This window comes from Euphorbia lathyris, chromosome 3 (genome assembly GCF_963576675.1).
Source record: "Euphorbia lathyris chromosome 3, ddEupLath1.1, whole genome shotgun sequence".
Classification (NCBI taxonomy): Eukaryota; Viridiplantae; Streptophyta; class Magnoliopsida; order Malpighiales; family Euphorbiaceae; genus Euphorbia; species Euphorbia lathyris.
In genome coordinates, this window is record NC_088912.1 from 4,784,395 (window position 1) to 4,807,683 (window position 23,289).

A 23,289-nucleotide genomic window follows, 5' to 3' on the forward strand; every position below is an offset into this window, starting at 1 on the left:
ATTGGGACGAGACAGAACAAGGGCGGGGTGAGCACCCATGGCCCATGAACTGTCAAACCCTAAATATATTAAAAAAGAAAAAACGAGTGTTTGAACAAGAAGAGAGGAAGGAGAACAAACAAAAAGAATGGGGGAGGAGAAAAGTTCAGAGAAATCAAGAGAAACCCAATTGTGAAATATTACAAATGTCATCATTGATAAACCTCTGGCAAAAAGCAGGAGCGGAAGGCCACCAATTGATCAATGAAGAAGAAACTCCAAACTTTGCCAAAGCATCAGCAACTCTATTTCCTTCCCTAAAGATGTGAGAAAAGAGAATGTTCATTCTAGAGCAAATACTGAGACAGTGCAACCATTCTTGTCGAATACTCCAAGGAACATCCATGGAACGATGTCTAAGCAGATTAACTACGTATATTGAGTCTGACTCAACCCAAAGCTGATGCCAATTTTTCTCCCAAGCAAGTTCAATTGCAAAAATAGCGGCTCTCAATTCAGCCATATAAGCAAAAGAAGGAGGGATAGAAAAAGCAAAACAACCTTTGGGAAAACCTCGATGGTTGCGAAAAATACCTCCCGCTCCAGCCTCGCCAGGAGTGCCAAAAGCAGAGCCGTCTAGATTGACTTTAACCCAGTCCGGAGGAGGTTTAAGCCAAAGGACCGGAATAATGTTGGGAGCAGGAGGCGGCCTAGGAGAAGCCAGAAGATGGGATAATATAACATCATCTCTCCGCGAAGAGCAAAAACCTTTAGAAGAGGCAAAGGATTCACGAATCATTCGAAATAGGTTGATCTTCGAGTGCTGAATAGAAGGGGAAACATTCTTAAAGATTGCTTCATTCCGACAATGCCAGATTTCCCAGATGCAAGTGATCGCGGCAACACGCCAGATTGTCGACACCTGGGAGCCAAAATGAATGCTACGAAGATTGCTGAAGAAATGGATGAAATGGGCATGTCGAGGTAAAGAGCAGTCAAAATGAATCTCTAGGGCCCTCCAAAGCGAATCTGCAAAAGAACAACTAATGAATAAATGGTTAATGGACTCAGCATCCCTGCCACAAAGAGCACAACAAGAGGCAATGGAGAGTCCAAGGCGCTGTAGGAGGTCCTGAGTCAGAACCCGGCCATGCAAAACCCTCCAAAAAGTAAATGAACGAGAAGGGGGAGTGTGAGCATTCCAAACAAATTTATACCAGTCCACCGAGGAGGAACTAGGACTGATAACAGAATAATATTCTTTGGCAGAGAAAGTACCCTTCGCAGAGGGTTGCCAAGCGCAGAAATCAATAACATCCCTACCTCGGTGAATAGATCGAATACTATCTTGAACAACCGAAGGTAGATTACCTAAATCAAGCCACTCCGAATTTACCAAAAAATCAACAACAGAATTATAGCGCGTACGCTTTTCCTGAAGATCAAGACCCAATCTGTCCGCCACCAATGGAATTATCCACCGATCAGTCCAGAAATTGAGCTTAGAAGACTGGCCAATCCACCAAAAAGTCTGGTCCCAAATGGAAGAATAAACAAATTTACAAGAAGACCAAATCGAGGAAGGAGCAATGGTAGCTTTAGGCAAACCAGAGCCAGCCATAAATCTAGATTTCATCAGAGAAATAGCAAAACTGGTGCCTTGAATTAGATCCCAACACATCTTACCCAAAAGAGCCTGATTAAAGATCCTAAAGTCCTTAATGCCCAATCCTCCACCCTCCAAGCTTTTGCAACAAGTTTGCCAACGAACCGTGATTAGCTTCGTCTGATCAATACATCCCGTCCAAAGGAAGTTCCTAACACTTCTATTAAGTTTATTAAACAATCCCACTGGCCACTTATAGATCAAGAATGAATGAACCAGAGATCTAGTAATAGCAGACTTAATTAGAGTTAAACGCCCTGCAAAGGATAAAGAGCTACCTTTCCACTTGCTAAATTGAGAGAGGAATTTGTCTGCAAGGCTGCTGAGATGACGAGCCCTTGGAGCTCCAATAAATAGAGGGACTCCTAAGTAACTGAAAGGGAGAGACTCCAAGCGGATGCCAAGACAATGAGCAAGACGAACCCTCCTCGGCTGACTCACATGTGAACCAAAAAAGACAGCAGATTTGTCCCAACTAACCTGCTGACCGGAGATCAATCCATAAAACCCAAAGAAATCCTTGAGTGCATGCAAGTTGCTCAAGGAAGCCACTCCAAAAATGAGCATGTCATCAGCAAAAAGAAGATGAGAGGGGAAAGGATTCCCACCAGAATAATACATAGGAGAATAAATACCCTCCCTCACCATTTTAGCAAGCCAGCGAGAGAAAAAATCTTCAGCAATGTCAAACAGAAGAGGAGAGAGGGGATCCCCTTGTCTAACTCCTCTAGAACACGAAAAATAACCCTTTGGAGAACCATTAATCATCACAGAAATACGAGCGGATGCCAGAATGTTAAGGATCCAATCCCTAAAATTGATAGAAAAACCAAAGGAATCCAGCACAGCCAAGAGGAAGTTCCAATCTAGAGTATCAAAAGCCTTATGAATATCAATTTTTAAGGCCATGTGTCCTCCAAAACGTTTTCTATCAAGCATATTAACTCCCTCAGAAGCTAAGGCAATGCACTGATGAATGTTTCTACCTTTAAGGAAACCATACTGGTTGGGAGAAACAATTCTTGCAGCAATAACTGCCAGGCGATCAGCAAGAATTTTTGAGATAATTTTGAAACCAAAGTTACTCATCACAATTGGACGAAAGTTCTCAATTCTGTCAGCTTCAGCGACTTTAGGAATAAGAGCCATAATACTAGAGTTTAAACCAGGCAGGACGCAACCATGATCAAAGAAAGCCTGAACCATATTGCAAACATCCTGCCCAACAATATCCCAAAAGGAACGATAAAAAGTTCCTCCAAAACCATCAGGGCCAGGGGCACTATCAGGATCCATGGAAAAGACCGTGGCTTTAATAGCTTCAAAGGAGGGTTTAGAAATTAAGTCCTCATTTTCCAAAGGAGTTACTAAGTTGGGAATTACCTCATTAATTGGAGAAAGATCAATATGTTCCGTAGAACTACGAAAGAGATTAGAGAAATACTCGATTACATGATCAGATAATCTAATCGTGTCAGAAGTGGGACCCTCATCGCTGATCCTTAAATGATTAATGCCGGCCCAAGTCTTTCTAACTCTAGCAGACCTTTGGAAAAAACTAGTGTTCCTATCCCCTGCTTTAAGCCACTTAACACAACTTTGCTCTTTGTACATCATCTCCTGTCGAAGAAGTTGTAAATCTAGGTTGGAGCAGGCGGCAGAAACAGCACTACTCAATTCCGAAGTATCACCTTGCTCAGAAATTTGTTTTTGAATATCTGCAAGATGAACTTCAGCCAGATGGATATTAGAATCAATTTTGCCAAACACGTTTTTATTCCAGTCTCTGAGAATAGGTCTAAGAGTGCGAAGTTTATGACATAATAGTTGAGCAGGAGGAAGAGAGATGTGGGATCCAGTCCAGTGATTAGCAATTACCCTCTTTAAAGTATCATTAGTGGTCCACATTGCATGGAATCTAAACCTAGCAATCATTGATTCCCTAATTCTGCATTGAAGGAGCATTGGGCAATGATCAGAACAATACCTTGCCAAAGCCGTGCAAGAGATAGAGTTCCAAGAATCCAAGAAGCCCTCAGACACTAAATCTCTATCAAGACGACATTCAACATGAGCCGCCCCATGAAGAATCAAATTTACAAAAAAAAATTCAAATAATTGACTAGTAGTTTGTTGACATGCTAATGGGTAAACAAAACATAAGGGGCCAAAATATGGAACCTCTTGTATATTTACACTACAAGAAAATAGCTACTTAGCTACTGAAATTAGCGACCAGATCAACATCGGTCGCTAAATTACGACCATTTTGGTCGCCAATGATTTGTCCAGTCGGTGCAAGTGAAATGTAAAACTGGCGTCCTTTTTAGCAAAATAGAAAATAAAAAAGAAAAGGAAAAGAAATTATAAATTAAATAAAACAGAAAAAATAAAGATAAAATAAAACATAAATATAAAAGGACAAAAGTAAAGATAAAACCCTAAATCCTCTCTCTCCTCTCTTCTCTTCTCTTCTTCGAGCTCGACAAGCCCCCCTCTTCTGAAGATTGACGATTTCACTCTTCTGCGCTCTCCAACCTAATCCATTCTTCTCCTTTGGTCTAATACTTCTCTTTTTAGGCGGCATCTTCTCCGATCTAAACCCTCAAGCTAACCCTTTCCTTTATTCTTCACCGACCTAATCCCTCTCCTATATTCTTCCCCCGACCTAATTCATCTCCTTTCAGACCTCTGAACTTCTCCTTTCTTTAGACACTCGGTCTTCACTCTATCATGTAAGTTTTCAATTTGTATTTTTTGTGTTCTTTGAGATTCCTCTGCCGTAATATATTAATTTGTGAGTAAGGTGTGGGATATATTGGTGCTTTGCTTGTTTATCTTTGTGTCAGGTTTCCTTTTGTCTGATTATAACGATTATCTCATTCTAATGAAATTTTATCTTTAGATTTATGCTCTTCCTCTGCTTATTATGTTGGTTTATATTGATTTTTCTGTATGGATGCTGATGGGAAGTGTTGTTCGAGTATATCAGTTTGGGGAAGTGTTGGTTTATATTGATTTTTCTGTATGGATGCTGATAGGAAGTGGTGTGCATTGGTCAAGTATACTTTTCTGTGTCTTTCATGCCCAATTTCTAGGAGTGTCAAAATGAATTATCGTATCATAATTGTCATAAACAAAAATGATAACCGTGTCAAAAAGGTCGTGTCGGTCGAGTTTTCTCTATAAATCTCGTTCTCGTGTGAGAAATTGATAGCCGTGCATTTTCCTTTTATATTTTTGAAGAATTCTCCCTATACACCAACTGCTAAAGCTTTAATGATATAATTAAAAGAATCAAATTTAAATCTTAGTTCAAGCTAAAGCTCTAATGATATAATTAATATTTGTTTTATTGTGCTTTTCTTTCTTCCGTTGTTATTGGAATTATGATATTAAATGCTTCTTAGAAGCACATGTGCTGAATCATTGTTTGATGTAAATTTTGTTCCTGAGGTGTGGACCAAAATCATTATACAATTTTGAACTTATGGTCTTCTATATGCATGCGGCAACATCAGGGTCAGGGTCCTCAAAATGTTTCCAAGGATGCCTTGTATCAGAACCATTTTATTCTTGATGTTCTTCGATAGCTTCAAGAATAGGAGGATATTATGGGGCTGGGTAAATGAGTCTGATAGCACTGAAGACGATGTCAAGTAAGGATGGTCCGGACTTTAGGCAAGTTCAATTTAAGCAAAAATGTTTCTGTATATTCGTAGTTTAGAAAATGTCTGCAGCTTTTCCAATCCTGATATGGACCATTTCAGGCAATTCCTAGGAACATATGGCTTGACATAGAAGGAAAATAATTACTGCAGTGGACAATAGAAGAGATCATTGAACTACGGGGGGTAAGAAAGTTAACATCCAACAAGAGACACTTGATGGTGGATCGATATAGAAATTCGAGACATAAATGCTTCAGAGGTGAGTTGAAGTTCCCATTTACTATTCTTATTTTGTGGAAACTGTTATTTTGGTACGCTTATGATTGCCTGCTTCCTCGTAACTTAAAACAGGCAGATGTAGATGTTGAGTTCGAATTGCCCGAATTGGAAGAGGCTGATTCCCTGAACCTAACTCAGGTTGATCCCCAAACGATGTGTAGTGGTGAAAATACATCAATGAGAAGTAGATTGGGGCCATTTGGTTTGTTAGCTTTAGCCACAGAGGACTTGACAGAACAAACTGCAATCTTTTTTAGGATTTTCAAAGGCTAAAATACTTATGTGGTACCAATGTGCAGTGATCAAAGCAGGTTTGAATTAATCTCTTTGATTTCCAAGTTTGAATTAATCTGTGTTAATAAATGATGACTGAAAATATACCAACAGATCTTCTCTAAAAGACGGGATTGATAAAACCACATATGGAGCTTTTGTGAACATAGATTCTCAGCAGAAGAAGATGTCACTAAGAAGCTTGGTGAGTTAGTTAATCTGTTTCAAATCTGATTTTTGTTACAGATCTTATTGTTTTTTGCGTGTTCATATGTTAATGCATTGCAGATATACCATTCAATCATAGAGAGTTTTGGGGCAGGAGGAAGCATATGTATAACTAGCAGAGTTTATCCTAAAATTGCTGTTGATAACAAAGCTCACCTTTATGTATTCAACAATGGAACTCTTAGCATAAAGATCTAAAATTTGAATGCTTGGGGAATGAACAAAGCTCAATTTAGACAACATCAAAGCTACGTGGGATCAGACTCAAATGTCATTAAAGCAATGGAAGAAAGATCTTGTCCTTTCCCTCGGGATGTTTATGCATCTTCAGCGGCATTTATTTTGGTTAACTGTGTGCTTATAAGCTCAACTGCAGACGTGTTCAATAGTACTGGCCTCAGGTGGGACCCTTTGCCGAAGCATAACTCATTTGGCTTCTTAATCGGTATCTTAAGGTGAGTTCCTCTAGTTAGTTGTTCATGATGCGTATATACAATTTGAATGCATAAATCCTAACGTTTGTATCATGGTTCTTATATCAACTGTGACCAAATGAGTTAAAATTTTGTAGCTTAAAAAATGTGTATATTTCATTTCCTTGTAATAGCTTGCAATAGTAAGCCTCCAGATCTTTTGAGACTACAAATGGTTTATTTGTGCTACTTAATCTTGCTGATTTATTGTCTGTCATCTGAACTGTCAACTGAAAAAATTGCAGAGTTGTTGGTGTCTAGTTCCTAAAAGGAGATTGAGAAAGCAGGGAACATAGCATGGCCTCCTTCAAAGATGAAGTTATTAGGTTAATCTAAGATTAGGAGGGATTCGCGGGGGTGCTTACAACGAGTGACTCAAATGCAATTACTACACAGATTTACAGAGAATGCAATATACTTGCTGACAACTCCTGATTTTTGCAATGTTTTTTTTTTTTATCAATGATCTAAAATGGTGTTTGTAATTATAGGTTTGTGTAGTTGGGCATTTTTTGCCCGTTCGGGCCGAACTTATTGTATTTGTTACTTTGTTTACTTTAATAAATTTGGAGTCGTCAGTTTTGAGGTGCCAATTCAGTTGGGATGCCTCGTGCTGGCTTTTCCCAAACCTTGATTCAAACAAATATTAATTATTTCTATATATATTTATAGTTGTAAATATTATTTATTGTGTTTAATTTATGGTGAAATTTTATAGATTGTCCAGTACATTACAAATTGGTAGGAAAAAATTTCCATTAAATTATCGACAGAGTTTTCGTCGGAAATCCGTCGGTAAACCGAGCAGCTTACTCTGTCCACTTAGGCCATTAGCGACTACTGTAGTAGCAGAATGTAGTCGGTAAAAATTGCGACTACTTAGCGACTAAATCAAACAGTCTCTATAATCTGCGACTATTAGAAAAAATAGTCGGCATTTTTTCAGCGACTAAGCACTTACCGACTGAATGTATTTGGTCGGTAAACCGTGAAATTCAGTCGGTAAACCACTTTAGCTACCGAATTAGCTACCAGAACAGCGGTAGCTAACTAGCTGTTTTCTTGTAGTGTTATGACCTCAGGTGAGTCATTTTGTCCAAAAATATGATATTTTAATATTTACTATCGGGTGTCGTGATGTGGAGAGAGAGATATATTATGTTACAAAGTGGAGAAGGGGAAATAAATTAGTAGTGGAAGAAAAACTAAAATGTGCAAATCAGGGAGAGAGATCTAAGTGGAATAGAGGAGGTTGTTGATATGTGACAACTGCAACATGAATATGTTCCCCTTGCTTGAAGCTTTCTGAAAATCGAATCTACCCATTAACAAAGTCAGTCAATTCCACTTTCTATTACTAAAATTTTATATTATGGTTAGCATTCATCAACCAAAAGTTTTTTGTTTATGTTGGTTTGCGGGCAGAAAACTACGTACTACAACCTAGTTAATTTGAGCACAATGGAAACCGAGAACATGATATGGTTATCATCATCACAACAATGTAACCAAATTCTTCTTGTGGTTCGAGTATAGTATGAGATGAAATAGAGCAATTATTTGAGTAGCAACTAATAAATCACAAATTAAAATAAAATAATGTTAAAAGGTAAAACTTCTAACCTCTAATACTAAAGTCCAACAAATCCAATTTGACTTGGATAAGCCTAATGTTTACTATACGATGCAATCCCTATATGGAAGCTAAATTTATTATCCCTTAATGCTGGTTTTATCTCAAACTGGTGTGCATTAATTTGGGGTCTAACTACACTATTGGTAACTCCATTAACTCTTGGTGTAGCATAATCAATAAGTCTAGGGCGTTCTATAACCATTTCTACTACTTGTGGCTCTTGATTTTGCTTTTCTTTATTCATTTTCTTTTTATTATTTTTATTTTTCTTTAGCGTCTTCTCAATTTCAGGATCAAGTGATTCCAGTTGAATGCCCTAACTTCTAGTACTGAAACTATACGAAAATACAACTTATAACTTTGATTTATTTAGAAAGATGTAACAAATTATCAATTAATTCAGTTTAAAGGAATTGAATTGTAGTCAATCTATACCCTTCAGCCTAAGACTAAAAACCTTAATCAAATTCGGAATATTCGAATTACGGCAACGACCAAATGTAAATCAGAATTTGCTTAAGTGCTCAATAAAGTTCGCATGAACAATTACCAAATGTCTTTCTAAATATTTTTGCACGTAAACACCAATTAGATTTACTTAAAGAATATCGTAAGATCCAACTTTATATAAAACAATAGTGAAAATGGAATTGTATTAAAAAGATATTTATTAGTTTGAATTGAAACATCACAAGTTAACATAGAATAAGAAGTTTTATTGGCTTTTGACTACATTGAGTTTCGGTTTGTCAATCCTTTACTCAACTTCGTAGATTTGTCAGACCGTAGGTCACCCCAATACAGGTTCCTCTCGTTGAATCCTCGAATTTCGGCCACTACAGAATATAAACTCGACTTCGAAGAAAACTCTAATGTAAACTATAAAATCTGTATATTGTATCTATAACTATTTGTAACTCGTATAACAAGTTTGTATCTAACAAAATTCTGAACTAGAACAACCAACACTGAATTCCGAATTTCTCCTCTATTTATAATTGTTCAAGATGTGTGTTGAAGAGACGTATCCATTGGTGAAGAGTCGTCTCTATCAGGATGAAAGGATGTGTCATTTGGAAATTAAAACATGTGCTTAATTCATGTGTTTGTGACCGTATAATTATTTTTTTTCACATTTATTCATGTGTTTGTGACCTACTACCAACGCATGATAAAATTCACACATCTGAAGGGTGGATGACCAGATTCGTGACATGAGAATACAATTTGATGATTTTTTTTAATTAGCCAACTTACGATTGTTAGGAGTAAAATTACACGATTTTAGACGTTAGAAGTACAATTTCTGATTTAACACCTTATCCCAAAAATTTAAGCTGATAGTTAAGACTTAAAAATAGTTTTATAATTATCTTTTGAACCAAACTGTTAAACTGTTCGGCCTAAGATGTTTTGATACCATGTTAAGAAATCAATAGCATTTAAAATTTAAACTAAGAGTTAAGAGATAAGAATATTTTTTATTATATTATCTGTAATTTTTTAATAATAAAAATAAAAAACTACATTTTAATGTTTATATTTAGCTATAAGATGTTCCATGTCATGTTAGTGATATTCGAAGGAAATCTACCATAAGAGTTTTTAGAAATAGCACATATACTTCTTACAAAAAAACATATTTACAATTTAGAAATGTGTCAGATACATAATTTAATTGATGATGTGGGAGATAATGGGGAGCAAAGTTATTATAATAATGGTGCTATCTCTTTGTCTGAGTTGGAGCAGCTCAATTTTGAAAAGGAATACAATTTCGCTGCACAGCCAAATCTGCAGGAGAATAATGTTTTTTTGGTTGCAGGTGCCTATCAGCAGCGCTCGGAGGGATGCAGGAAGATGTTAATGGAGCAACTGATTGTGCTGATTTGGAACAGGGTCATGATAGCCGAGTTGATTATGTTTGGGTGCCGCAGATGGTAACTCAATACAAAATAAATTGTCATGCGTCATTAATGACTAGAACATCTGAAGGCTTTTTTTGGCATGGTAATTAGAGACTGCAACGGGATGGTTTATATGTCAGGACGTGGTCCAATTGGTTTTTCGTTGTCGGCTTTACACGCAGAACTATTAGCAATTCTCTTTTCTTTAAGAATTGCTTGTGACTGTGGATATCGAACAATCATCGTTGCATCTGATTCGTCTTCGGCAATACAACTGCTAAAATTCCCACAAAAATTGACAAATTGGTTGGAGGTTATTGTTGGTGATGTGGTTGAGACGGCCTGTGATTTTGGATCTATTGAATTTGTGTTTGAAAGGCGACAAGTGATTACGGTTGCACATAAATTAGTGGCTTGGGCTCGTTCTCTTAATCATTTGGAAATTCTTATTGAAGATTTCCCTGTTTGTGTTTTGCCTTGTATTATGTATGATGGTACTTTCAGTTCCTATTAATACAAGACTTTTTGTTGTTGATAAAAAAAAAAAAAAATTACTCTACTTTCAGTAAAATTGACACTATTAATTCTTTTTCATATCTTTCTTCTTAAAGTGTTTTTTTAATTGACTTTTTAAAGTGTTAAATTTAATTATTATGGTTTATCCAATAAAAAATCGAAAGTTGATTTACAAAGTATAAATTAAAAAAACTATAAATATTTCTATTATATAATTATACAATAACAATGCATGATAATGTATGTGTATAATAAGTTTAATGGTTATTTAAAGAAAATCAACAATCTAAATCTTATTGTTTAAAATATAAGAACATTTATGATTATAATATATTGAACTATTAATCTCAAAAATAATTCATCGACATTATATATCACGCGCACTTTTGTGCTAGTTGACTTACTAATAATATATTCAAGTGTAATAAAATGAAATAACAAATTTTGCTTTAATTGCAAATTATTTTCTAAGTTCAAAATTCTTTATCCATCTCATCACAATAGTCCGTTATTGACATTCTTTCTAGTCTATTCCTCCTCCATCGCCCAATTTGAACTAAATACGTCCAAAACTTAATCATATTGGTTATAACATTGGTAATTAAGAACAATTTTGCCCTTAATGATCACAAATTGGAATTTTACCTTTAATGATCATAAGTTGGCATGATGAATCTTGACATTTCCATTGCATATACGTGAAAATTGGACAAATCAAAATTAAAAAATTATATTAAGTTGGAAATCAATTAAAAATTACATTGTAACTTTTATACAATACAAATTTAACTTTTATACAACACAAACAATATACATTTTGCAGAAATTACATTTTAACTTTTATACAACACAAACACAAAGTCTAAAAAACATAAAACCAATTGCCTAAACTATCTTTGTTGCTTAACACACCAACCAAGTAAGCCTCCGCAGCCTCCTGAAGTGCAAGCACCGCATGGCTCTGGAACCTCAAATCATTCTGCCATAAATCAACAAAAATATTCATCACCAACAGGTTTCCTTTCCCCCAATTTCTTAACAATTCATAACAAAAATTGGATTATTGACTTTGTAATGTTGAGCAATTTCACGAACAAGCCTCTGAAATGGCATTTTACGGATCAAAAGATCAGTGCTCTTTTGATACTTTCTGATTTCTCTGATAAATTCATCAAACAAAAAGATTCCATCAGATCGGATTAATTACAACAGAAGAATATAATTGAAGTTACGGCGACTGCATACCGGAGAGCCACTGTTCCAGGACGGTAACGATGTGGTCTCTTGAGTCGTCCTCCAATAGTACTTGGAGGAGTCGATAACCTAGCAACCTGTATGAAATTGATAAATAGAGAAGTATACATGTATTGAAACATAAACCCTAAAAAAAGGCAATTAAACAGATCTCTAACCAAATCAGTTCCATTCCTAACTCCAATTAAGCATCTAATCTAACACATACCTTTGCTGCTAGTTGCTTCCTGGGAGCCTTTCAAAATTAGAAGAGAAAGAACAGAGACTGCGATTTCTGAATATCAAACAAAGTAAGGAATTACAAAAATGGAAAAGTAAAATGGGGGGCTTTATATAGGGAGAGAGACGATAGAGGAATGTTGTAGGTCGGTTGAAAGTGGGGCGCCAAAATCCCAGATAACTGAAAATGTAACTTCTCCATCCTTGTCAGGGTAATCTGATTGGTTGATTTTTTAACTATAGATCGCCAGCATGGACGACTTGTTGGCAAATCAGCGAGTAGGTGACTGATTTTTTTTTAATTCGCATCCAAAATCGTGTTGTGTTCTGAGACTGTCCGGATTAGCCAATCGGATCTCTCGAACCAGGAACTAGACAGACTTCCAGTCCAAATCTATTGGATTCTTGAAAATGCAAAATCCAACAAAAATTGGGACTAATCCATGATCTAAATGTTCAACCGGACCAGAATTGACTCCGGTTTTTTAATATTTTTTCTTTTGTAAAAAATTAATTTATTTGACTATAATATTTAAAATAAGATAAAATAGTAGGGGTACAATACTCATTTGGCTCCTCAAACTAAGGTTTCTCTATTAATTAAGATATTAAACTATCAAAATCATCAATCGGGTCCCTGAACTTAGCAAAAATTATCAATTGAGTCTCTATTCTAAACAAAAATCATTAACTAAGGTCTTATCGAAACTCATTCGGTTGAATAGTTTCACACTCTCTTTTTCAAACTTATTTTGGACCAATACAGAGAATATTGCAATCAAAACCAAATAGTCTTAATTTCTGATTTTAGTATAGGACAGAGATTCAATTGATGATTTTTGTTTAGTTAGATTGATGATTTTAATAGTTTAGAGTTCTAATTGATTTTAAAACTTTAATTTAGATAGCCAAATAGATATAATGTCAATAATAGGAAACTATTTTTAATGGACTCAACTTCTTTAGCCTAACCAAAAAGTTTAGAGCATCTCTAATGCATGACATAGGAACATTCTATAATTTTTCATTTAAAGAAACAATCTTCAACCATTAGAGTTAGGAAAAGTTGGTATCCATTTTTTGGACATTATCCACATTGTTTTTTAGGGCTCTATCTCTACTACTTTGTGTGTGAAGTTTATCTTTAGACTTTTTTTATTTTTCACTTTAGAATTTTATCACTGAATACTCGGTGCGTCACAACACGGAACCCGCAATTACAATCGTCAATGACGTCGAGATGTGCTTCAATATACGGCTTAATTATTTCAACAATTTTATCTGAATTTGTTTAATCTGAAATATCAACTGCAGTCCCATCGGTACCTGTAATAATATAATTTTAGACTTAATGAACATTCAATGTTGTAAAAATAATAGTAAAAATATTACAGGAAATAATACTAAAAATAAATAATCAATAAACAAGAAGTGAATGGAAACAATAAAGGAATACAAAAATAAAAGAAACATTAACCTATTAAAAGAAGTGGATGGAAACAATAAAAGAATACAACTATCTTGAAGTAAGCAATGATTCTATCCAAACATGAGTATGTAAATTAAAAATAATAGTAAATATCCTGGGGCGGATGATGAAGAGCTACACCCACGACTCCGAGATGAACTAGAAGACCGAGCACATCCACAAAAACTGTCACGGTACTCCCACTCACTCCGCAGACTTTGGGTTGATAAGCTCCACTTCGGTCATCCTCACACAACAGTTTTGACTTCCAATTCACAATATTTAGCTTGGTCTGGATGAAATTGATCGTGAATAAATTGAGAAATGTTGTGCATAAAAGTTGGGTCAGTTTTATCGACCTCCTCAAGAAGAGAGTGAAAGTATTCCCGATCCTAAGTCCCATCAACATACCCGACAGTGTCAGTAGTGGCAGAATAACCAATGACAAGTGTCTTCCAAAATGTGTGTATCCTGGAAATACTAACCGGGGTACGTGATATTTTTCGCTCGGCTCAACTCGTATGCACAAGAGATCTGGTAAGAGGTTCTCAACTTGTGACCACAACGTTCATCCACTTCATGAATGAACTTTTTCATATGCACTATTCATCACTGATCAACTCTATACAGTAGTGGGACACTTTGCATGTCAGGTTGTTGAATGGAAATCTGGTGTGCAATACAGGTTTACACTGTCTTGAAGACTTAAGATTACCCCTGATACGAATAAAAATGTAGTAACAGTTAAAATATATATTAATAAATGCAAATATAATAATAACAGTAACAAAATGGAATAAAGGTACGTATACCTGATCTTGATTACTTGCAATTCAATTTCGTTGTGAACTTTCATCCAAACTGTATTGAAATGCATTGCAAATATCATATCTTCGCCCATGAGTTTGTAGACCTTATTTTCTACATCCTTGTTTATATGCCAAGTACATAACAAGTGTGCAGAATCTAGAAAAACCTCTTTAACAGACCTCATCAACCCCAACTCTCTATCAGTCAAAATAACTGTCGGGTTCACATCAAATCCGATAAAATTTCTCAACCTCTCCAAGACCCAATGATAGCTCGACTCGGTCTCATCCTTTGTAATCGCATAAGCTATCTGAACTTGTTGTTACGTGGAGTCATTACTATTGATATTCCATGTTTTTATTATCATAATTATCATTGTTTTGTAAGTTTTGTTAATATAATGGTGGGTAAAAGAAAATTTGAATTTGGAAGTTCGAAGAGAAAGAAAAAAGAAAGACAAGATAAACTCACTCAATCTATAATGAAATCCATGAATATGTATGTGAAACCTACTAATATATTGCCAAATTTAGTAGAGAATGCCACAATTGATGAAAATTTGATCGATAACATATCTATTAATGATGAAAATTTAAACCCCTCACTTGTTGATGAAATTCTGCTTAAGAATATAGTAGTTAATGATGAGAATTTGAATAATGTGAACATTATCGATGAAGATTTAATGGATAATCTTAAGAATGTAGTTTTTTTTTGAATGAAAGTAGAGTAGCTACCTAGGGCCGGATTCGGACATCCCAACAAGGTTGGCACCCCCGTCCTCGGTTAAGGCAACTACCCGAATATATTAAAGAACAAAAAATAGAATTACAAGCTAGAGGGAGAGTTATCTAAAACGTAAATGTGCAAGATTACATAAGTCATAAAACATATATGAGTCACAAAAAGCAGGAGCTGAACTCCACCAACGAATCCCGGTACAGGTTGTTCCAAAATTCGCTAAGGCGACTACTGCACGGTTGCCTTCCCGGTAGATGTGGGTAGCGACAACCTCCATTAAGGCACATTGGGATAGGCATTTCATCCACTCTTGTCTGACCGTCCATGGGACTTCCCTTGATTTGCGACGAATTAAGTCGACAACGTAGGCCGAGTCTGATTCGATCCAAAGAGTCGACCACTCTCGTTCCCAAGCGGTATCAACCGCAAACATCACCGCTTTTAATTTTGCTAAATATGCGTGAGTCTCCCGAATTGAAAAGGCAAAACATCCTTCGAGAATCCCCTTGCGTTCCGGAAAATCCCGCCCGCACCCGCGACCCCAGGGGCACCGAGAGCTGATCCATCTGTATTTACCTTAGTCCAGCCCCGGGGCGAGGGGATCCATCGCACCATAGTAATGTTTAGGGCAAGAGGCGGACGAAGCGGGATTGTTAATAAGCTGAGTGTCCGCATATCAGCAGGGTCGTGACCACACTAGGTTTTAATGCAGAAATTCCACTCTCGTTCATTTTTTAACACAGCCGCATTGCGAAAAGACCAGATGAGCCAACAACATGAGGTTCTAGCCAACTTCCAAAGATCAGACACAAGTCTACCAAATTGCAACATTAAAAACCGATCAAAAAAGTGATTAAATGAGCCACTAAAGTCGACCGTAATCCCGAAGATGAATTCCAACTCTTTCCTTGATATCGATTTTCAAGGCCATGTTTCCCTCGAAGTAGTGTTTGTCTAGCATGTTAATTCATTCAGAAGCAGTGGCGATGCAGTGATGAATGCTCCTGTTCTTTATAAACCCGAATTGATTCTGTGAGACAATCTTAGCCGCCACTAACGCCAGTTGGTCAGATAGAATTTTTGCCATGATTTTGTAACTATAGTTTCCTATAACAATAGGTCTGTAGTTTTCAATTATGTTTGCCTCAGCCGATTTAGGAATCAAAGCCATGAAGTTTGACTTTTGTCCCGGAAAAATACAGCCACTGTCAAAGAAACTGAGTACCATGTTACAGACGTCTTTACCGATGATTTCCCAAAAATTATCGTAGAAAACTCCCCCAAACCCATCAGGTCCCGGTGCACTGTGTTTATTCATACTGAACACTGTCGCTCGAATTTCTGCTACAGTCGGTCTGATGATTAATTTGTCGTTATCTTCACTTGATACCAGAGAAGGGATCACTTCCGCAATTGGAGCTTGATTGACCGTATAGGCAGGTGATAAGCACCCAAAATGACAAGTTTACTAGGCCCTTTTTATGGTTATTTCCTCTTTTATGTGTCATTTTGGGACCGTTTTACTTGTTTTCTTGCATAAGCACTTTCAGGGATCAAATTGAAGAAAAGAAGGCTTGGAGGACTGTTTTGAACCTTTTTCACTCAAAGTTCAGCTTTGCGGCCGCCACTGGTTTAGTCTTGCCCAAGACTAAGGAGGTCGACTTATTCAAAACCGCCAAGTCACACAACACCATAGAATGCATATTGCAATGATGCTGATTCGTTACGTTAGGCACCAAAAGTTGTTACATTAAGGGCAAAAATGGAATAAGGCAACGGTTTCGATCAATTTATTTTCGTTGCTTATTTCACGGTTGCCTTTTCTCTTTAAAGCAACGAAAATGTTCTCAAATGCAACAAAGAAGGTATCGTTGCTTTAGATTTCAGCAAGTGCAACGATCGAATGATAGAACTAAAAAGCAACGAAACATCAACAAAAAGCAACGATTTTACATTTATTAATCGTTGCCATTAATACGAATAGGCAACACTATTTCAAACAGAAGGCAACGGTTTAATCCTATTGGCAACAATATTTCGGGTACTAAAGCAATGGTATTTTATAGTGAAAGCAATGACTTTCTAACCTTTAGCAACACCTATTATTATACTAATGCAACGACTTTAATTGTCAAAGGCAACAATTATTTTCCTAAATCAATGGATTTTTTTAGCTAAAGCAACAGAGTTTTATAGCATAGGTAACAAATTTAATTTATAGAAACAATATTTCTCTTACTTGCAACGCTTTGTAACATAATGGCAACAATTTTAAAACTAGAGGCAACGATTTTGTAACATAGGCAATGATAGTTGTAATCCAAAAAGCAACGCCTGTTTAAATAATCATCCACAAGCAATCCAAAAGTACATAAATATCACATCCAACAGTACCTAAATAATAAAATCTAAAATCTTAATCAACTGTCGCGTTCATTTAAACAAACTGTAGAAAGAACACCATCCAAATTTAGATTGAGTGATGGAATTATAAGGCTCAACTTCTGTACAAGAAATTCAAGATGAGTTGATACTTCATTCTTCACTTCCTCTCTAATCTCCTTCTTCACTTCGTCCTTGATTTCCATTTTCAATTGCTCTTTTGCATCTTCAAACATGGGGGGCTCTTGCTCTTATGAGTTGAAGATTCGGTGCTCCTATAAGCTTTTGTTTTCTTCATGGGGCCTATCCTACCAACTAGATATTCACGACCATGAGATGACGAGCCTCTGAGTACTTCATCAAGAAAACCAACAAATATCACGGGCACAAGAAAACAAACTGTAATATCAAACACGATATAAAATAAAGTATAGACAATTAAACAAAAAAATTCTAATTTAAATAAAGTGCAAACAGTTAAACAAGAAAATTCTAGACAAACACTACCATAGTGGTCGTATTACAAACTATTTGCAAACTAATAGGCAGGTAGGAAAAACGAAACCCTTTTAAAATCAAATCAAATGTGTTTATGGTACAGGACCTATTAAGAATCTAACTTTAGACCCAGCCTAAGCAACTAGGTCCGTAGCTCAATATAACCTTATTTGAATTAATAACTGCCCATAAAGCCATAAATGCTTGCACCAGAGCATCTTTTAAGTAAGGTTGTTTAAGCTAAGGTGTTACAATTTTTAACACATTTGCATAAAAGTATCAGCATCCAAGAAACATCACTTGCATGAAACAGTTAAAGTAATACTAAAGTATCCCAAATGTATTAAAACAAAACCTACAAGATGCAACTATCAGAGTAAAAATTGATCAAGAACACACCTTCTGAAGCAAAATTTGAAATTTAAAATTGCGCTTTCATTACACAAAGAGTCTCAGTCAGTCTCTTCATTGTAAATTGTCCATAACCTTATATGAGGTTATGGACAATTTACTAGAAAACACTTCTATAGACCAACACTCCCTTGAAACTAAAAATTAATTCTCAAGCTTATCAAATGTATGAAACTTCTCAAATAAGAAGAATGAGAGGTTACCTTGTTGATTCTATTTGACTGGAATCCGGGAAGCCTCCGTCAACCTGTCGATGATAATAAGACCCTATACTCCATGGATTCTCTAATCAACAACCTAAAATCAATTCCGACCTAAGAGCTGTGAAGGGATGGAATTTTTACTCACAGATGAAGCAAAAGAAACGCCTGAGATCTTTAGTTCTGATGTGATGATTTGATTTCGATGTTAGGCGGCTAAAAAAAGAGGAAGAAGTTGGTAAAGATTACAGACAAAAGACTTTGATCAATCAACACTTAACTTCTCTTTTATTAAGTTATCCTTTAAGTAAATTCCTCAGCATGCATTAATTCCTTAGCATGTTGAAATTAAAAACATCAGAGGCTCAGTACACATTAAACATAAATAGAAAAAAAATATATGCAGTCAATGAACAATTATAAGAACATGAACATATTAAAACATCTATAAGCAGTTCTGAATTTATACATATGCAGATTTCAATTTACATACATGTATGTTTTAACTTATATTAAACTTTTCTAATATGCTTCATTATTTATTTATAAATCATCCAATTTGACCTATTGTAGGTTAGTAAAAATGTAAATAAAGAAAAAAAAATTCAGGTATAAGCACCTCAAAGCTATCAAAAACTGGAATTTTCATTTTTCCTTAGAAACCTAGACTTTAGTACAAATTTTAGAAGCTGGTGGTTAAATTGTCAACTTTTGTTTACTTTTACCCAATGCCTTCTGTTTGTTATCAAGTATCCAATAGGCTATCCGTTTAAAAAACATGCTACAAATCATGATATAATACCTTCTTGACACACCGGCAAAGCAATGCACGAGAACAGAACCCTCTTTTCTACTCCGAGCAATGAAATCCAAACATACATCCAAATAATCCAATAAATCCTCACTTTCCATGTCTTGAATTGGCACTGCCATCCCCACCAGCTTCAAATCCTTGCCTGCATACTCCAATGAGTATAAAAGCTTACCAGGCGATAAAGAACTCTTTGACCCAGCGTCTAAATCTTCCGTGCAAGCTGACTCATCTGAACTACCAACATATACCTTCTTAATCTCCTTAACAGGGATGGTCAAAGCACTTCGCCATTCACCAAAAAATGATATTGATGGGGAGTTCAAAACTGATAAAATATGTGTGACCGCAGTGCTACCATTTTGAAGAATCTCTGCTGTGTCACCAATGTTGCCTATAAACAGATTCTCTCGGACAAGGTACGACATCGCAACTTACAATTAAATGTTTAAAAACCTGATATTACATGAAAAAGAAAGAAATTTACGAGGAAATAAAAATAAGAAAACCATGAGTCCGTCATGTGTACTGAGCCTCTCATATTTTTTCTATTTATGTTTAATGTGTACTAAGCCTCTGATGTTTTTAATTTCAACATGCATTAATTATTCTTTAGCATTAATATTTTGACCCACATTTTAAATTCCTTTTGATAATAAATTTGTTAAGTAAATTACCATAGTGAAACATGAGCAATCTTTAGCTTCTTCATCTCCATGAAGGCTTTGGCACTCAATTTTTCATAAATTTCCGTTACTTGAAACACCACATACAAAATTAGAAAAATATTAGTAGAATAACCGATTATATAGATTGTATGTTACTTAATATATCATTCATGATGAGATAGATAAAATCATCATGAAGCCACATTGAGCTTTGTTGTCCAGGCTATTCATGATATTCCTGATGAACAATTTCTCAACCCATTTGCTTGAAGCAAATCATGCATTTTCAAAACTCAACGGTTGAGAGATAAACCTCTTCAAATCGTGCAATTACTAAAATTTGAAAGAAAATTTTCCACATTAACTAGAATATCAAATTCCCTCTCCAACTCTTTTAAGAGCAGAGAGCAGTAACAACATAGCTTAAATTCTTCCCACCTCTCAAATCTGACCACTTAGAAATACCTACCACATAACTCCAATTCTACCTAAAATCGAATAATCTAATTCCTGACTGATTCATATTTTTGGAGTAACAATCAAGACCTGTGATAATCAAGACCTTATTAAGCCAGTTAAAGTATTTCTATAAGGGAAGGACCTTAGGATTGACCATAAGCAACATATTTTACAAAAGTCTGTTCTTTAGATTCTTAATCAGTTAGCTAGTTTTCTTCTCTTCTCTTCTACAGCTATATAAACGAGTTATTTATGAAGTTAAGATCATAACTTTTATTCATCTCTTCGTTTCTCTACTGCTTTCTAATTCTTTCTTTCCTTTTGTGTAATTCAATTCATCATCAATGGAGGTTTTGTTTTCTTATTCGTTTATCATAAAAAATTCTGAGATAAGGTCCATCCATAATCACCGACGAAATTTGAAATAAGAAAGAAAAATCGGTGTATAATAGTTAATTTATATTAGGGTAAATAATCACAACGTCAAATCTGACCCCTATATAGAAAGCTATTCTTCACCAGCAAAATCTCTTTTTCTGAAATGGACATAAGACAATTTGAATTGATTTATAAGGATAATTTTTTCAACATTAATCTGTCCCAGAATTGAGATAAAAAAAAAGATTTCAAGTCACCTTATATCTGGCTTCCTTTTGTCTATCCATATATGCAAGAAGCTCTTCTTATCTTATTAAAGCTTCATGCAAAGCCTGCAAGGGAAGAAGCATACTGCATCAACTCAACTCTGCTTCTACTGCATCAACTCAACAAACAGCAAAAGATCACCGAGATGGTATCTCAATAATAAACCAGCAAAATTATTCTTTCAGTGGCTAAGGACTGCTTCAGCTGCAAAAATCACAACAAGAATGTTAAAATAATAATGTAAATAATGGTATTTGGATTAGAAAGAGGAAGCCTACATACATAATGATATTTGGATTAAGCAACTCTTAAATTTGTCCTTTCTACCACACTAACACGTTCATCTCGGTGAACTTTGTCTGCTAGCTGATGAAAAAGTTAGTGAGTAAATAACATCAACCAACACTAAGAAACCAACAACTAAGAAACAAATGTTTGGACATTACACTGCCAATTACAATGCAGTAAATCACCTACTTACATATTTTGGAACTTCAGCCTTTATCTCTATAATAGCTTTCTCAGAAATAGGTGTGCCTACTTTGTTCACCACCTTCCCATTCACAAATATTTTCCCTATATAAGGATGCACACAACAACTAAGTGAACACGTAAAGTCAAACATTGTTTTAAGCTATTACTTCTGATGAAGGAAAAGTAAGAAATTTAGACCAGAAAGTGGCTCAAGATGACATTATTACATACGTCCAATTACACCATCAAGACAAATTCAAATACAGGCAATAGTAGTATTACTAACTAAGGTAGTGACTTTTTTCAAAAAAAAAAAAACTAAGGTAGTGACCAACATGGCAGGTATATATACATTTCCAAAACCATAAATACATATTGAAGAACCCAGCTAACCTTGCAAAATCCATGACTGTATAAATGTTCGGTTGTATTGCTGGAACCTTTCAAGAAATATTTCGTCCAGCCTCTTTTTCCTAGCAAGTGGAATAACAGAGTGAAAAAAAAAATTAAGAAAAGCAATCTAAAGAGTAAAGAGAAAAGAGGAGACAACGTACTCGTTAACTAGCACTAGAGACTTGCCAGGGGATCTCCACTGAGCAATGGTAAATGGAATCACTGAGAGCAGAGAAGACTGGTGGAGGCTGCTATTTTTGCCTTGCCTCGGTGGCGGAGTCTGATTGCAAATTGGAACTTTGTCAAATAGGGAAATCGTGCATTGGTGAAGATAGAGTAGGGTTGTCGGTTATCAAAGGAATTGACCGTGAAGATTGAGGAGGGTTTTTTAGCGTTGATTCGGTTGCATCTGATTGCAAATTGAAATTTTCTCAAATAGGGAAATCCTAATGTGGTGAAGATGGAGTAGGGTTTATCGGTTATCAAAGGGATCTACCGTGAAGATGGAGGGTTTACTACGAAAACCTTTGGTGAAGATGAAAAGGATGGATCGATCGTGAAGATGAAGGAGGGTTAGGGATCCACCGTGGAGATGGAGGGTTTGCGAAGGGGAAGCCTTTGGTGAAGACGAAGGATTCTGAAATAGAAATGGAAAAGACACACAGAACTGAAAAGGTACAGAAAAGGTGAGAAATGGTTTGGTGTATTCTTTTTGGGGGAAATCAAAAGAGGAAAGTTGAATAATTACATTTGGAGGGAGATGAAATTTTAAGGGCTAGTCTAGGTGTCATTTGGAGGGAGATGAAATTTACATTTGGTGAACTAAAACCCTTTGACGGGAATATTAAAACTTCGAGTAAATAGTTTTTAAAGATAAGGTTCAAAAATACTGTACAGCTAGAAGCAATTTTATCTTAACGTTTAAAATTGTGCAATTTTATCCCTAACATTAGTAGTGAAGAGCAATTTTACCCCTAACGTTAACAAGTTGGGTCAATTTTAAACATTATTATTAAATGCAAATATTTTCTTCATTATTCTGCACCAATTGCATGTGTGTTAATTCTAAAAAAAGATTTCATATTTTTTAGGATTTAATAATAGAATTGAAAATTAAAATTTTTAAATTCGGTGAAATATTTGAATTTTTTTGTCTATCTCGTATAAAATACAGGATATTTTTTATTTTATTTTCAATTTAATAATATGTATGTGACCTGTTACTAAT

The 23,289-nt window shown here is 35.5% G+C and overlaps 3 protein-coding genes across 14 annotated transcripts; 1 reads left to right on the top strand and 2 right to left on the bottom strand.

The window, feature by feature from the left end:
* The first annotated feature begins 4,105 nt into the window (after positions 1–4,105).
* On the top strand, positions 4,106–7,178 carry LOC136223944 (beta-fructofuranosidase, insoluble isoenzyme CWINV3-like). 2 transcript variants are annotated; one of them, XR_010686211.1, is made up of 7 exons: positions 4,106–4,380; positions 5,167–5,304; positions 5,416–5,575; positions 5,668–5,906; positions 5,983–6,073; positions 6,157–6,551; positions 6,815–7,176. XR_010686211.1 is itself a non-coding variant. In XM_066012122.1 (7 exons), exons 4-6 carry the CDS (start codon positions 5,887–5,889, stop codon positions 6,292–6,294), a joined length of 249 nt encoding a protein of 82 aa, XP_065868194.1. In that variant the 5' UTR covers positions 4,106–4,380; positions 5,167–5,326; positions 5,416–5,575; positions 5,668–5,886; the 3' UTR covers positions 6,295–6,551; positions 6,815–7,178. The 2 variants fall into 2 exon arrangements, 1 of the variants encoding a protein (XP_065868194.1); XM_066012122.1 differs by having other exon boundaries at positions 5,167–5,326; positions 6,815–7,178.
* A 4,312-nt stretch (positions 7,179–11,490) lies between these two features.
* LOC136222509 (uncharacterized) lies at positions 11,491–14,470 on the bottom strand. Its single transcript, XM_066010282.1, has 6 exons — positions 14,382–14,470; positions 14,253–14,286; positions 12,091–12,117; positions 11,874–11,959; positions 11,697–11,787; positions 11,491–11,607 (listed from the first exon to the last, which is right to left on the bottom strand). The coding sequence occupies exons 1-6, from the start codon at positions 14,468–14,470 to the stop codon at positions 11,491–11,493; spliced, it is 444 nt and encodes a 147-aa protein (XP_065866354.1).
* A 2,979-nt stretch (positions 14,471–17,449) lies between these two features.
* Positions 17,450–22,820, bottom strand: LOC136223469 (uncharacterized). Of its 11 annotated transcripts, XM_066011480.1 has the most exons (11): positions 22,223–22,820; positions 22,062–22,141; positions 21,676–21,770; positions 21,477–21,560; positions 21,360–21,398; positions 21,185–21,259; positions 20,100–20,178; positions 19,414–19,878; positions 18,760–18,827; positions 18,615–18,678; positions 17,450–17,856 (listed from the first exon to the last, which is right to left on the bottom strand). In XM_066011480.1, the coding sequence occupies exons 8-11, from the start codon at positions 19,848–19,850 to the stop codon at positions 17,826–17,828; spliced, it is 600 nt and encodes a 199-aa protein (XP_065867552.1). In that variant the 5' UTR covers positions 19,851–19,878; positions 20,100–20,178; positions 21,185–21,259; positions 21,360–21,398; positions 21,477–21,560; positions 21,676–21,770; positions 22,062–22,141; positions 22,223–22,820; the 3' UTR covers positions 17,450–17,825. The 11 variants fall into 11 exon arrangements, 8 of the variants coding, with proteins under 8 accessions (XP_065867552.1, XP_065867559.1, XP_065867551.1 ...); XM_066011487.1 differs by having other exon boundaries at positions 21,185–21,398; positions 21,672–21,770; positions 22,223–22,819; XM_066011479.1 differs by having other exon boundaries at positions 21,185–21,398; positions 21,477–21,556; positions 22,223–22,818.
* Positions 22,821–23,289: the final 469 nt, after the last annotated feature.

Excerpts from the sequence above, each read along its gene's own strand:
- LOC136222509 (XM_066010282.1), bottom strand. The coding sequence starts at position 14,470 with ATGGGCGAAGATATGATATTTGCAATGCATTTCAATACAGTTTGGATG. Across the intron at positions 12,118-14,252 it reads CTTCAAGACAGTGTAAACCT|GCTCCCAGGAAGCAACTAGC; the intron begins GTATTGCACACC and ends TAATTTTGAAAG. Across the intron at positions 11,788-11,873 it reads CCTGGAACAGTGGCTCTCCG|AGAAATCAGAAAGTATCAAA; the intron begins GTATGCAGTCGC and ends TGAATTTATCAG.
- LOC136223469 (XM_066011482.1), bottom strand. The coding sequence starts at position 19,850 with ATGTCGTACCTTGTCCGAGAGAATCTGTTTATAGGCAACATTGGTGAC. Across the intron at positions 18,828-19,413 it reads TTTGCCGGTGTGTCAAGAAG|CCGCCTAACATCGAAATCAA; the intron begins GTATTATATCAT and ends CTCTTTTTTTAG. Across the intron at positions 18,679-18,759 it reads GCGTTTCTTTTGCTTCATCT|GGTCTTATTATCATCGACAG; the intron begins GTGAGTAAAAAT and ends CATGGAGTATAG.
- LOC136223944 (XM_066012122.1), top strand. The coding sequence starts at position 5,887 with ATGTGCAGTGATCAAAGCAG. Across the intron at positions 5,907-5,982 it reads ATGTGCAGTGATCAAAGCAG|ATCTTCTCTAAAAGACGGGA; the intron begins GTTTGAATTAAT and ends ATATACCAACAG. Across the intron at positions 6,074-6,156 it reads AGATGTCACTAAGAAGCTTG|ATATACCATTCAATCATAGA; the intron begins GTGAGTTAGTTA and ends AATGCATTGCAG.